Consider the following 16,042-nt stretch of genomic DNA (forward strand, 5'->3'; position numbering starts at 1 on the left):
GCCACACTCCCACTCCAGATAATGAGGAGAGGGGTCCCGTGGTGAAGAGCTACTTAAAAATCTTCTGAGCTCGGAGTCTGTGCAAACAGTAGCTCAGTCACTCAGCTCGTCACTGAAGTGCTGCTCCGAGCCACTCGGACCGATGGTTAGAACGACCGCGCGGCATCAAGCACGCAGCTGCTTTCTCTCACAGCCCTGTTGTGGCTCGCAGACGTACAGTAGGACACTGACTAGCCCTGGAGCACGGCCGTAATAATTCATTACTTCTATTTTCATAAACCTGCGATGATCGAAGCCAGTTGATCCCTAACCCAGGGTCAATAATTAATCAATGGGTTACATAACAACACAAAACAGCAGATACGGCATTTGGCGGATGTGCTTATCTATTCTGCAGTGGCACAGAATTCAAACTGTAAGAGAAAGACCGTAATGACTGATCATTTTTTTCAGAGATATTATTAGAGGCAATTTCACAGGTACTAATTGTATATAGTAATGGATTGTGAAAATATTTTAGTTTCAGCTGCTTTAACTCGTCAAATTCCTCTACTGTCGGGTCATCAAGGCTCCACGCTTCAATAACAATAACAGACACTCGTGATGGAAAGTTATTAAAGATAAACTGAGGGAAAAGTCAGATTATTTCTTAAGGGTTGTTTTTAAGCCTCATAAGACATTCCTCTGAGGAGCAGAACTTAAAGAGCTGCAGTCGTTCTTTGACAAACAATGAGACACCACGTGCCGCCACACACAGACATGTGTGAGCACACAATACCACATATTGCAGTTAACAGGCAGCTGAATAGCTTATTGCGGCGCTGACAGATAGGCGTTTTAAATAATGGATTCCCACAGAGGCATGAGTGTCACTTCTCGCTGCAGTCAATTACGGCTCTTGGGTGAATGATTAAAGGTGGTTTATGGGCTATGGTGATGTCTTCCTCTGCCGATCATTGAGAGTGAGCCCAGCAGAATGTTTCCTGCACACTAGGCTTCTGAATGAGCTCAGACAATGGCCTTCAGAGACGGGACGCGACAAGGAGGAAAACGCGAGGGGAAAAGAAAGAAGCATGAAAGCTATATTCATCAGCGGGTTATTAGAGGAAGCTGTTTGTGAAAGACAAACTAAAAGCACCAACAGAACCCAATTCATCACACTGAGCTGTACGATATATATAATTACGTCACTTTCCTTGTGTTCGTTTAACATAAAGACGGGGGACTATTTTAGATACATGATATATTTTCATATCTTAATTCCACATCATTAGATTTATTATTATTACGTGAGTAGTTGTTCTCTATTTTTCTGGTTGTTAACAACGACTGCTGATCCCTGTAGTTTTTATCAAATGTTACTCAAACTGGAGGAAATGCATTTGCTGGGAACTATATTGAGCTGCAGGTTAATCCACATTTAGTGCTCTGCTGAGTATTTAGAGCAGCAGACTGTGTCAAAATAAACCACAATGCATGTTCATAGGAAAGAAGGAACATGTCAAAATAAAACTGAGAACCTTCAAGCTCTGTACACGTAGATTTGTACATTTTATCTCTCAAGCTCCATCAGATTGGATGGAAAACATTATTGTCAAGTCTCTCCACAGATATTCTGGGAGGTTTAAGTCTGAGCTTGGTCTGGTCCACTCAAGGACGGTCAAAGACTTGTCCTGAGGACACTCCAGTATTGTCTTGGCTGCACGTCACATCCTGCAGAAAGGTGAACCATCTCTGTCTCACCAAATGCACTTTTAAACAGATTTCTTCAAGGACGTCTTTGTATTTGGCTGCATTTCCTTTTTCTCACTTCTGACCAGTCTCTGTGTCCCTGCTGCTGAGAACACCCCCCATCGGATGGTGATCAGAAGCAGAACAGTGTCATCTCACCCAGTGATTACCACTTGTACCCGTTCACACTGAAGACAAAAGCCAGATGTTAGAGGGTGATACAGTTTTTGTGTTCAGTGTGAAATGGGCAATGGACTGAAGCCTGCCTCTGCACACTGATCCTAATGCTCGTTTGTGTTTGTTCAAGATATTAAATCTGGCTACGAGACGTGAGCTTGTGGGCCGAGGGGTGTGTGGGTTCTGTCCCTGCTGGGGAGCTAACAGCAGCTAACAGATGTCTGCAGAACTCAGGCTGATGTCCTGTCAACACAAACTGTACAGATGAATTAGTGCGCAGACGTCCACTCGCTGTCCTGTCGGTGCTCAGAGTGATCATTGAAGTGGACGTCTGTGGTCGGTTGAAGGATCTGCTACTGACAGTCAATGCGTAGCTGTATGGGATATTTAGTTATTTCAATATGCAGAATGCAAGTGGTGAAGAAGTTATTCTCACTCAACTGTTTTGCACATATAGACACAGTGCAGTTTGCATCATAGATGTCATTTCCATAGTTAGGTTTGGCAGTGACGTGACTAAAAAATGAAGACCCATTCGATCTGGACTTAAGACGGTTTAATACTTTCTACGGTCTTTTATTTGCAAAAGTATATTCAGGACATGTTAAGACTTTTATCAGAATCTGATGTAACTGAATCATCAGGACTCAAAATGAATGGACCGTGGACTTTGTGCCCTTCTAGTTACAGCATCATATGTCACACAGCCCAACAATCACAGCGCTGCATTAGCTGAGCTCTCAGCAGTTTGAAATAACAGCGTAAAATAGTGGCTTTGTCACAAGTGTCATTTCTATATAATTACGGATGCACATAAAGCGAAGGCCTCCAGAAAACATACAGTCATCACGGTGCAGCGGCTCCTCAACGACCGGGGCTCGATGGAACAATTTCATTCCTCGCACATTTATTTACTGTGTGACCTTTGGCAAATGTTTACGTTTTCACAGCCTCTGCTCGCAGTCCTAATCAATGTGGCATTGCATTAAAGGGAGAGGAATAAATCCTGTGATACCTTTGGCTTCAAGAGGGTTGAAACTACAGGTAAATAAAAGACCGGGAACAACCTTCGTGAAACAGCTCATTGGCTATTTTATCAACCGTTTCAAAAGCAGTGAAATCTAATCCGTCATCGCCATAATCATCAACAGTACAATCAGCTCCGATGTTTGTGTGGGTGGATATTTTCAACTTCAGCCTCCTGCATCTTTCATTAGATCCATTCTCTAGATACAGGGAATCTTTGTCTTATTTGAAAATACAACCCCAGGCCCTCTGAGGATTAATTTTCCCAGGCGTGACAGTGGATCTAGTTTACTCACTAAATTGAGCCAAAAGAGCAGATGTTCTCTCGTTCTGAATGTTCATCTTCTACAATTTGGGTTTCGAGCAGCAGGATTCCGGTGGGTTAATTATCACCTGAAGTCTAAGACTGATGATTATTAACTATCATCTTAAAACATCTGAAAGCTCCTTGTCAAAATGTCTCTCTCATCACCGGCACTCTGTGTAATTCATTAACTGCATCTGGTTTGTTCTTATGTGCCCATAGGTGTATTTTTATTATGAGCTCTTGCTGCTGCGATCCCCTGGAGACTGTTTAATTTATTATAACTAATTCAAACATGACACCTGACCAGGAAAGGCCCGCGGCTTGCATGTGGGAAACTTTCTTCCATCACTGCGCCTGGATGCCGAACTTCAGCCGGAAAAGCCAGAGATTAAGCTTGAATGGAGCTAGAGGCTGATAATCATCGACGCCACATACAAAGACAGCAAACACACAAAGACATAACAGTCATGCCTGAGCATGTCGGCTCTGCCATCCGGCAACTGGAGCTCCATCGCTGTGTGAGTGTGTGTGTGTGCGTTCTACCTATCAGCTGGATTTAGTCAGTGTGCACACATGCTCTATCTCTCTGTCTCACACACCTGCATCACACTGCTGCCAAAAACCTGGACCAGCCCGCATCCTCTGCTCTCATTTCACCAACTCACAGGTCTGCACAGCTTCTCTTATCAGGACCTTGTGCTGACTTCGTATTATTGTGGGACTGCCAAACCAAAACCTTATCTCTCACCTCAACAATGACCGATTCATGCCTAACCTCAACCAGGAGCTCAGAGATGATGTTCTCTGGCTTTATTCCTGATAAGGTCAGTGATTCAATTGGAAAAGGCCCTAAAGAGGTGGAAATGAGAGCACACACACGTTGATATTTACAATGCAGGACAACTGTACCCCACTTATCAACAGATGATCTGCACGTAGGAGGAAAATCACACATCCGCTGCACAAGAAAACGGCCTGTCATAATTACCCATCACATCAGAATCAGTGTGCACGACGCAGACCGCGCAGAGACGCACTGATCCAGTCATGTGCTGCTTTGCTGGCACGGAGGTGATAGTGTTTTTGACTGTGGAGGAATGCAACACAGCGTTAGGCTTCGTTGCTGCTCCTTCTCCTCCACCCCCCTTTGCAGAAGCTCAGCAAATGCACCACACACACAAATAAACAGAGGAACAAATAAAGCAATGCAACACAGATCTGGGTTTGCAGTGTTTGCATTGACGCGTTCACGGTCCCTCCAACCCCAACAGCAGGTCTGGAGGATTTTTAGAATAAGGACATGCACGGTTCCAGGGGAGGGGGAGGAGGAGGAGGGGGGGGGGGGGGGGGGGGGGGGGGGTGGGGGGGGGGGGGGGGGGGGGACTGAGGGCTTCAGTGACCACACACCTCGCCTGCTTCCCCGGTAACAACCACCGCCACCAGCCGCTGTGCAGAGAGGAGCTGCTCGGGACTCCAATGGGCACGAAACAGACCATTTCCCTGCATTTCTATCATTAAAAACCCACAACCTCTTGTGTTCGTGTCCCTTCTCGGGGCTCTGTCCCTCCCGGGCACGGAACACATCTCCAACTCACACTTGCATAATTTCACCGTGCGCCTCCAAAATCGGCCCCGAAACGCGTTCAGCTCCAGCCTGGGTGACATTCAGAGGAGATGCATTCAGGGGGGGGGTGGACGTGCACGTACGAGCTGAGGTCTGTGCACAAGTGAGGAAGCCCTGCACGTACACATGCACGTCTCAATCCCGATGCAGCTGAAGTCCAGTTTGTGAAACATTCCCACGCCTATTTTTGCGCATATTCCAGAGAACCGTGCGTTATCTGCGGAATGCGAGAGGGGGGGGGGGGGGATCTCCGTGTCCCCGGCACACTGAAACCCCCAGCGTGAGCCGGTTTACTGCATTACGACCCGCACAATTACCATCACCATTATATCGCACCCCCACAAACAGTCCCCCCCCCCCCACCCCCACCACCATCCCGGCACTCACTTCCGAAGCTGCTCCCGCATCGCCGGCCCGATCGCAGCCCTCCGAGTCCCGTGGAAATGAGCCGATTGCCGGGGAAAAAATCCGAGGCAATAAACCCCCCGAGCCCCTCCGCGGTCTGCACAAGCGTCGGCAACCACCGGAGAGAGAGAGAGAGAGGGGCGGCCAAGATCACCGTGTGTGTGTGTGTGTGTGTGTGTGTGTGTGTTGGTGTGTGTGTGTGATCCTCTGTGCAAGCAGCAGCGGTGGGCTGCAGAGGCTGAATGGCCACAGACACATGAGGGTCCTGCTCCAACAATACAGCAATACTACTTCCTGCTTTCTGCTGCAAAGTAAAAGCTCTAGATTGACTCACAACTTGCAATTGCTGGTGCAAATACTGGTGCTTCCCTTGTTTACACACAGGACGAGTTGATATCACTGGATTCCTCCTATTGTGATTTCTATGAACAGATTCTGCAGAAGCTGTGAGGCGAGGGACACGATTCTGGGGATTGTAGAGCAGGCTTTGGTTGCCTGCAGGTAAATAAGTGGAGAGCAAAAGATGTAGAACACATTGACCGAATTGCATCGGCTGCCTTCTTTTTAATTTATCTGCATTCGTATGCACATAGCTGTTAATAGAGTTTAGCCCAAATGTCTCCACGGAGTCGTGGACCTGATATCCACCGTCTACACCAGAAGACCGAAAATGATTGTCGTCCATCATGTATTACAAACTTCATCAACACGTCCACTTGCTCACTGGGAATGTTTCCTAACATTCTCCTGCAGTTTTCTCACTCAGACTTTTTACTCTGGGGCTCACAGGAAAAGTTGTTGATCAGTGCGTGTCTGAAAACATTTTCTTGAAACTGTATCATTACATAATAATAAAATCAAGATAACCAGCGTAACAGATCCTGAATAAATAAGTGAATGTAGAATAAATGTTTAAAGGCTATATGACAAATTATCTGCACAAAATAAAAATGAAGCATGACTGAAGCAGCTGATATTGTTGATGCTTCTATTTTGAAATATATCTCACTACACTGCCCTGCTACTCCCAACTATCACATGGTAACTTGACACAGCTCAGCTAGACAAGGCGGAGCTGAGGCTCCCTGCCTCTGCCTCCCTTCCCCCATCCCACTGTATCTGAAAGCAAAGGAGCCTCGACACCATCCGAGGAGGTTTTTCACCTCCCTGACAAGAGAGAGAGGGAGTGAGAGAGGGAGAGAGAGTGGGAGAGAGAGAGAGAGAGAGAGCTGCTCTGCTTTACAAGAGACACAGATTTCCACATTCAAGGCCATGGAGAGAGTGAAAGACAAGAGGGACAGGGAGGAAGAAAGAGAGGGAAAGAAGCAGAGACCAAAAGAGAAAGGAGAGGTTGAAGGAGATAGAGAAGTGCTCCTCTTGCTTTTAACAGGAGAGAGGAGAAGCAGGAAGAGAGAGAGAGAGAGAGGAGAGGAAGAAGAGGAGGAGGAAGGGGGGGATCAAGTGTGTTCAAGGCTGGAGAATTAAAGACCGAGTTGCACCAGACACCAGCCTGTAATTTATAGGCAAGTCTCAACTGTTATTTTATCCCCCCCACAACAGTGTGTTTAATACCTGAGTGTGTGTGTGTGCAGGTGTGTGTGTGTGTGTGTGTGTGTGTGTGTGTGTGTGCAAAACGAGGAGGACGGAGTGGAACGGATTCAACACAAATCAAATTCCGACACCTGATTGTTTGGGGGAATATGGTTTTAAAGTGAGTGCTCCACCCGTGGGGGAGCTCGCTTGCACTGAGGCAAATCTAACACACCCGGGGGGAGAGAGAGAGAGAGAGGGGGGGGTGGGGGTGTTCTCAAGATGGATGGTACAAGTTCGAGGGAATCATCTCCAGAAGCAGACAAGCGATGGTGCACGAGGAGCAGTTGGTCGTCCGTATGCTGCTGCACGGTGCCTGAGTGTGCACCACAGAGTGTTTGTATGCATGAGACACAGTGAGGGTGTGTTAAGTGTGTGTAGGCTAAAGCCTGAGTAGGTGTGTTGTATGTTTGTGCACTGGCTGCTGCAGTGTGTGAAGCCTGCGATGTGCATGTACCTTAATATTGTGTAATAAATATACTACAGGTATCAAGACGTAAAAGTATTTGACAGTAGTAGGTTTTTGAAGATGTTGCATTGAACAAATTGTACAAACAAATCAGTACAATCTATATACTGTAGTATCTTATAATTATAGCTTTACGATAAATGTAGTCGTGTAAAAACACAATATTTGAAAAGTAAGGGAGTACATTTTTCAATGCATTAAAGGAAAATACCTCAAAAATGTACTGTACTGTGCTTGAGGGATGTTTGCACATACTTCAGGCCATATGCAGTGTATTAGATATATGCATAATTTATGTGCATGTGTTTGTTTTGTATATTTTGCGTGTGTGTTCATGCTAAAAGTGTTTATCTCTTGTGTGTGTATGTGTGTGCACGTGTGGGTGTGCAGACAGGGATGTGTGTGTGTGTGGTCAGCTGGCACTCACAGCGTCTCGGTGATCTGGTCGGGTCCAGCTTTCTCTCTGCATGTGGAGAGAAGGAATCTGTCACTTCTCTTCTCCTCCTCCCTCCTCACGCTCTCGGTTAATTCCACATCAAACTAAGCGTTAAAAACTTTTGAGAGAAACCAAGCGTGCAGTGCCGGTTAATGGAATCACTCAGAGTTAAACATGCCAAGCTGCTAGTTGATGATTACCAACCCTGTGAGAGCTCTGTGACAGTAGAAGAAGCAGGAAGTGAGTCAGGAATGTAAAGGTGGAGGACTCGAACTCACTGAGAGGCATCTAGCTTCACGTCCTCATGTCTGATTCTCTCTGAACAGATGTTTCATAATGTGCAGGTAATGGTAGTTGTACATGTTGACCTTATAAAGCCACGTGAGAGCGATTGTAATACAATAGATTCTCTTCAAGCTGAGCTTTAACAGCACATTAACGCTGATTAATTTTTAATGTAATGCTAATATTTGTGTGTGTGTGTGTTTATGTGTTGGGGGGAACAGCAGCTGCTGTGGCAACTGAAACAAGGCGATGAATAGAGGATAATCGCACAGGCACTTCAAAAAGTGGAACAACCAAGTCCATCTGCGCCTTTTTGTGAAATACGTTGTGCTAGAGTCTCTTTGACACAGGGACTGAACATTGTTCAGAGACGGAAAACGGACAGAAATGAAGCCAACATATCCAGGATACGAATGCTGCCATCTTGCCCCGCTGACGTCATTTGGAGCTAATGTCTGTGTAGTAGTGTTCAAGAGATGGAGCCACGGTTGGAATGTCAAGTTTTGCCTTTCTCTAACCTTCTTAAATTAACAAGGACATTTTCTTGTTGCCTAAAAAACAAATAACCTTCATAAAATGTAACGAATCGTGCAGACAAATGATTCCACATGGTTCTAATAAATACCCAATTATCTCCCGTCTTTAACTCAGTGGAATTCCTTCGTTGGACCAACTCAGCAACAGTCGGACGCCTGTGTGTGTGCGTCCTGCTGAGCTGAGGCACAAGTTGTAAGACTGTGCTTCCTACTCCTCCAACACATCCCACCTCCAACACTGCTGATGAGTGGTAAACGGGCTCCCAGCATTCACCAGAACACTGCAGTGCGACCTGGGACTCAACTGCTCCACGACAAGTATAATGAAGTAATTAAATCAATTTTCTTTTCTACTGAGCCCTCACTAACATAGCATCTGGGTGACAGTTTAAAGAAATATTGTAAATGAGATTATTTGAGCCTTGCAAACACAGTTTATATTCAGCTGTGGGGAGAAGGTTGATTTCACCGTGGAGACCAACGTTGCATACTTTTAGTTTTGTTTTCATATAAACTTCAGCTGAGCTCTTCAAACTGTACATAGACCCATGTGGATAACCTAGCACCATAGTTTCAGCTGGGTTGCAGAACATTGTTACAAGTCCCTACATTGCACTGATGATGTTAAAGGATCCTGTGAGATTTTAAAGTTTAGCTGGAAATCTGTTTAAAAAAAAACGACACCAGAAGGACCAGAGTGCAAAATGTTTGACCTTCCTGAAGGAACAGCGCTGTGACTCAGCTTCCAGCCAGAGGACAAACAAGCTTATCATCCGTTCATGAGCCAAGTGATAAAACACCCCCGACCAAAACTGTTCAACCACCACCGATGCTTTTCTGTAGCTCTGAACCTCTGTCGAGATACAATCACATTTGTTCTGGGTCTTTAAGATACAGTGTGCCAGCGTTACAAATCAGTCAGTTCCAACACAATCCAGGGCTGAATGTAGGGACAGATATATGGATGAATGCATGGGGGGATGGACAAAGTGTCAATATCTGAAGAAATACATAAATATGAAATGATGGATGAATAGTTGAAAGAGATAGCATGACAGAATGGATGAATCTTTGACGGTATTAGAGGAGAGACACTGTCCGAGACTAAAGACTAAAGACTAAACAGGGACATGTGTCACACTGTAAAAATCGAGGCTGGAACGTCAGGGTGCTCCCTGTCGAGGTGGAATAAGGAGTCAGAGGCCTGATACCGAACCATTGGCTATGGTGGAAAAGGAAGGACATCACCTGGTCCAGTAAGTGATTGCCATGAGAGACTAGCAAAAGCTGAGCTCCTGGAGGAACAAGGATCAGATCTGGTATCCACCCGAATATCCCAATAACATCCTCAGATGGCAAACCATTTGCCCTTCATCAGAATATCCCCAATAAAGCAGAGTGATGATCCACTGGGATTGAAAGACCCAGTCACGATTACCAATCAAGTCTTACGTTATTAAAAGTGAGAAAACAACATTTGGGCTGCATCTGGCCTCCCTCATATAACCCTGCAGTTAAAAAGCTGCAGCCCAAGGTAAGACCAAAACTGAGTCATTTGCTCAAGGACACTTTGGATAGAAAGAAGCTTTGTGGAAACATGTGCTCTTAACAAAACATCTCAAATCAAAGTCTAACATATTAATATGTTGCATATATTACATAAGTTTTGATGCTGTAGTTTAAAAGTTGAATGAGGCTTGTGCTTACAAAGTACCCCCCCCCCCCCCCCCCCCCCCCCCCCCCCCGCTCAGAGACTGAAATGAAGTGCACCCCTCTTCCTTATGAATACTGCTGAAAGGTCCTTGAGCAAATCACTGAAGTGCCTGAACAGCACAAGTGGAGCAGCCCAGTGGCCCAGGCAGCGCTCAGCTTTACTGTACCACTGTGAAGCTGAGCATCACTGATGAGAGCGAGTGGGATCTGTCACTGGTCTCCTGGTAAATTAAGATCAAAATGACACCAATAATGTGGCTCATGATTCCTCTCAGCGCTCGATGAAGCACGGAGGTAAACTGCAGTCCAGACGTGTATCAGGTCCAAGTTTCTGAGATGACATCATGTGGAGCGAGCGAGGAGAGTCCAACATGTGAGCGGGTTTCACATGTAGAAGACATGTCGATGAAGATGGAGCAAAGAAAAGTAAAAAGCAACTCAGATTGAACTTTTTAGAACTAAAATTAGATCCATTCATAAGTCTGGTGATAGTCATATTATTATTAACTAAAGTGCAAAACCAAACCAACACTGAACCTATCTTACAACGTACAAGTGTTGTGTGTGTATCCAAAGTCTATTAAACACTGCGGCTGAGGCTCAGTGAGTAAAGAGCCGGTCGTTCACTGATCACAAGGTTGTTGGTTTGACTCCTGACTGCGTCAGTCCACATGTGTGAGTTCCCCGGGGGCTCATATGTGATGGGGTGTATGAGTAGAGAAGTGCTTTATATATATAGCAACACTGTGGGAATGGGGTGTAAAGTGCTTTGAGTGGTTGTTAAGACGAGAACAGAGCTATTAATGCAGTGCAAGGACCATTTACATCAGTGAGTCACATCCCTACTCTGGGTGACACGTAGCTTCATTACCATGAACACACACTGTCCTGTTGCTCTGAACATGGATTTATCTGTTGCTAAAAATGCACTCCTTCCTCTAAAAGGGATTTTATGTCTTCAGCAGGAAGCTTCTCACACACAGGCCCTCACGAAAAGTTTAGGAAAGTATCTGGAGTTCAGTGCACGTCTATTGGAGTTCACAACCTGCATGGTGTGGGTAGCTCTACAACCAAAATCCATTTAGTACAGTTCATAGCTTGGGTTGGTAGGTTTTCTGCAAAGCACACTCCACTTGGTTAAAAGGTTAGTTCACTGCAAACTGTGTTTTCATGATATTTAGCCAGTGTTAATTATCCGTCAGCCTCACTGGAGCCTTAATATGAACTCGCCAGAATTTGTGCAAAGTCTTGGTACGTGAGGAGCAGTGGCGTGGAGCTGCTGCACCACAACGCGGTACTTACTTGATGTAGTAGGGCACATTGTTGGGGGAGACGCCCTGCTCGAAGGGGCTCTCTACTGACCCTGCAAGACAGACAAACAGGAGTCAACAACTGTTCACGCTGTCTGCAGGCCAATAAACGTTTCACACACCCGTTTTACTGCAGGATCAGCATCCTGAGGCTCGAACAAAAGCATGGCCATCCAGGAAAAGTGCAGGACGGCATGTAATAAAAAAAGTTCTCTTCAAAGTCGTATACATGATAATGAAAAACAGCAGAAAAACAAGAGATATTGCAAATGATCTCACTTATTATGCCCACAAGAGTTGGCGCACCAAATATTAAAGCAGACTGTGCTTTCTGGGAATTGTCAGCACAGTTGGAGCCAATCAGATTGTTTGGCTGAAACTACCCGCTGTTCAAGCGTTATTGTGCCCACGGGTAAAATTTGCTGCAGTTAAAAACAGAGCAGTGCATTGTGGGACAAATGCCAGAACACATGCGGTGTATATTAACATAGCGGTGAGATATGAAAAACATGTAGATCCTCACTGTTCTCGCAGTAACGTCCACGTGATCCTCATCACGTTAATCTTTATTATATCTCCATCAAATCTCCATCTGTCCTTATGTATCTATTACATACATTATCAAGCTGGAAGGAACATATGGATGAATGTGAACCGTCTCGCGTTCCCAAACACTTCATTTAACTTTTATGTAGAGGTTATTTTAATTATGATATTTTATCTGTGTAGAAAAAAACAATCTAACAGACTAAACCACTTTCATTCTTCTGTCTTATTTCCTTCTATAAGCCCCCCTGTGGTGTGAGAGTGAAGCTGTAAATACACTGAAGCACAATTTGACCTGTGGCTCCATGTGGACATCTTAGAAAAATCTATAACGTTAAATATAATTTATTTTTGTCCTTTGTTATTTTCCTTTTAAATGACCCTGATATCTGTATTACCTCGATCTACATGTTCACATGCAGCTGAGATATGTGGGTGATGGCGATGAACATCAATAAGTGCAAGAGAAATGGTCAATTTCAAACTTTTAACTTTGAAGAGGCTGGACAGGAGACCACGTGTACATCAATTGAGCGATCAATGAGGGACTGGGACTGGGATAGGGATGAGAGCCTCGGAACATACTGGGTTAAGTGCTGGGGTCATATTGGAATTCAGTGATAAAAGAAAAATCAAGTTTCACAAACAGATCAATACACCATCATTGGCTCCATGAGCGGCCAAATGAGCCACAGCGACCTGTTAACACTCAAGCCCTCTCTCTCTCTCTCTCTCTCCGACATGCCACTGACTGAGTGCCACCGAACGAGCTGCTGCCATTTAGTTGGATGCCTCATTTTGTCTTCCACAGTTTGTCTTACCTCTGCCTCACACACACACACACACACACACACACACACACACTGCTCACCCTCTGAGTGCTAAACTGTCTACGATGTGTGCAGGTGGAATTACTCACCGTGCAGAAGGCCGAAGTCGCGGTGAGCGTCCGTCAGCTGCTTGAGATGTTCGCTGATGGAGATCTGACGGAGAGAGAAACACGTTTAGAGAGATGGATCGATTTTGATGGACCCAGAATTACCACAAGGACATAAATGTTCTGAGGGTTTTTAATTACAGTCTGAACATTATTGCATGAACACAGCCTTATCAGCAGTTTATATGGGGTGAAGTCTGACACAGATTATGAGGAGGAATCCTTATTTCCCAGCAAAATAACAAATAATAATGAATATTGTAAAGCCACGAAATGTGATGATGCCGAGAAGTGATTTTTACTGATGTAACTGTGAACAGTGACAAATGATATCAACGCTGAAGAGAAAAAGCACTTGGATACGAGGATGGGCAGATGGAGGGAGAGGAGGAGGAGGAGGAGGAGTTGGAGACACGGAGACAAGTATGGAGGCGATAATTGAATTTGTAGTGGAGGAATTAGAGAGGACGCAGTCTCCTGTGAGTCTCCTTCAGCTCCGAATGAGCTGTCTATCTAGATGGAGTCGAGATAATTGTGCCAAATCAGCACGGCCCTGTAGGTACACAGGGAGGCAGAGCTCAGCCCGGCGGGGGCCACACACACATTCCCTCCTAAACAAACTGAGTTCAGCATTGATCCAAATTTGAATACCTATCCTGCAGACTGTTTTTTTATGGGACTGATTTTACAGGATCCTTAACGTCCTCTTAAATTACAGCAACATAAAAGAGGATCGACAAGACTATTTTTTGGTATCACAATATCTGGGGAAACGCTTTTGCACACCTGTATTCATACAGGGGCTCCAGGAGAACAATGTCCAAGCAATAGAAATGTCCACAATGCTCCAGAGTAAGACTGCACGTGTCTATGTTCTCTATGTATTACAAAAATGTCTCTATTACTGAACTACATCGGTGAATACCTCACTACAATATTGAGGAAACGGTTGCAAAAATCCGCTGGCCCTATTTAAGCCTTTCTAATCTGGTGTGTAATTCACATAAAAAGCCAGCTGATGCTGAGCGTCTCCCGGAGGAGCCAGTGTGTGTCTATAGCCACTGATGCTTCCTGACACAGTGTTCAATGATCTGATGTTCCCAGGCAACACACTCACACCGGCATGGGGAGCTCTGGCAGATTTTTCTTGCAGGAAGTGAAAAAGGTAGCGGAAGAATAAATCCTCTTCCTCTGAGAGTCGTCTTGAGGCTGAGCGACTGCGATGGGTTATTATCCAGTCCGACTGGACAGAGAGGTTGATTAACCATCCAGCCTTTCTTACACAAACCAAATGAGAAGGCCAGTGATGACACATCACCAGGGGAGTGTGTGCACGCCCGTGTGGGTGTGTGTGATTAATGGTATGAGATGAAAATATTGAAGGGATGACCAGTCCTTTTTTTGGGGGGCTACGATGCGACAGGAAACGAAATGATGAATTTACCTTTGAGTCCACCTCACCCAATCCATTCCTGCCTGAGTTGTTTTTCCCCGTATCCATGGTAACCTAATTAGGATTGTACAAACGAGAGGAGTGGGACTGTTGAGGAGGAATTTGTTGCAATTACTCAGAGTGCACTGTGTCTCCGTGCCGACCAATCAGGTCCAACCTTTTAGGCATGAAAGAACGCCGCGGACCGACTGAAGTAACCTGGCCCAGGTACCACACACACACACACACACACACACACACACACACACACACACACACACACACACACAAACATGTTTGCACACAAACACAACAAAGGACAGAGCACTGACTAAAGCCGAAAACATGGACGCACATCGGACACACTCACATTAGCAGGCCTGTGCGTACATATACACACAGACACACAGACACACACACACACACACTTCTATCACCTTGCCATTTAAAGTGGTGCCAAAATTCCTGGGCAAACATAGTGCTCCAAATAAACCACCTGCAATGGAAACTCGCTTTTTAAAAACTGCCAGTTAAATCCCCATTTCTGTCCAAACCAAAATACTATTTTCTCCTCTCGGAAATGACCAGAAAAAGAATTCTCTCCTGGGTGAAAATGAGACACGGCCTGTATTTATTGAGCTGCTAAAAGTGGAAGATAAAATGTTATTTATCATATTCATTCAAACTTAAATGCTCCAAAGTTTTAAGAGAACTGCAAGAATAGTGGCACATTAAAAGTGTAACGTAAAGCCTATAAATAAAAGCGCAAGTGCTTGTTAAAGGCTGAAGTAAAGAGAAATGTTTTGAGTTTTCTTTTAAAGGACATAGTTAACTAGAGAGTCAGCTATGTAACTCGGTCCTAACCCATTCAGAGCCTTGTATGTAAGAACCTTAAAGTCATCCTGTGTGTTAAAGGAGACCAGTGCAGAGCAGCTGGAACTGGACCAGTGGGTTCTCTCCTCTTGGTTCTGCTTTACCACCGAGCAGCAGAGTTCTGAATTATAGATCACAACCTCTCCCTTTGTTTATGTACAATACGTCAATTAAGCTGATGGTTGCACCTTCATTATAACACGAGGGTGTGTGTCTGTTTCAGTATTTTGTGTGTGTGCGTGCACACAAGCATCTGGTCAGGAGCTAACTTCAGAGAGACCGGCCGTCTGGTCCCGTCACCGTGGTGTCACCGCGGCGCCCATCTCCGACCAGGACTCCTTGGCAGAAGTCGGTGTCTCTGGCAGCTGATTGGCTCTATCTGTCACCCGCGGTAACAATCACTGTCTGACTTGCTGCATGGCTGCCGCTGTGTTCACTGAGACTGATAGAGGCCCAACATGTGCTGCCTCGAGAGCGTGGGGCTCTGCATTTATCAAGTGTGTGTGTGTGTGTGTGTGTGTGTGTGTGTGTGTGTGTGGGGGGGGGGGGGGGGGGGGGGGGGGGGGGATCGGTGAGTTGGATCGGTGACCTGGAAAAACTGACTTTTGATTGGATTTGGGAAAGTTTACACTCAAGAAATGTGTT

At 45.3% G+C, this 16,042-nt stretch overlaps 1 protein-coding gene across 16 annotated transcripts in view; it reads right to left on the reverse strand.

Moving 5' to 3' along the window:
- dmd (dystrophin) overlaps positions 1–16,042 on the reverse strand; it is a 177,103-nt gene that overhangs the window by 21,207 nt on the left and 139,854 nt on the right. For 7 of the 16 annotated variants that reach the window (XM_034605352.1, XM_034605394.1, XM_034605431.1 and 4 more), the window contains 4 exons: positions 14,537–14,599; positions 13,075–13,138; positions 11,602–11,662; positions 7,757–7,792 (listed from right to left, as the gene is read on the reverse strand). In XM_034605352.1, the coding sequence (XP_034461243.1) occupies positions 7,757–7,792; positions 11,602–11,662; positions 13,075–13,138; positions 14,537–14,599 (224 nt within the window). Of the gene's footprint in view, positions 1–5,252; positions 5,516–7,756; positions 7,793–11,601; positions 11,663–13,074; positions 13,139–14,536; positions 14,600–16,042 lie in introns of those variants that run through there. The other 9 variants (XM_034605442.1, XM_034605412.1, XM_034605421.1 and 6 more) reach the window with 6 other exon arrangements.

The sequence above is a fragment of the Hippoglossus hippoglossus genome, chromosome 2 (genome assembly GCF_009819705.1).
Source record: "Hippoglossus hippoglossus isolate fHipHip1 chromosome 2, fHipHip1.pri, whole genome shotgun sequence".
In the NCBI taxonomy this organism is placed as follows: Eukaryota; Metazoa; Chordata; class Actinopteri; order Pleuronectiformes; family Pleuronectidae; genus Hippoglossus; species Hippoglossus hippoglossus.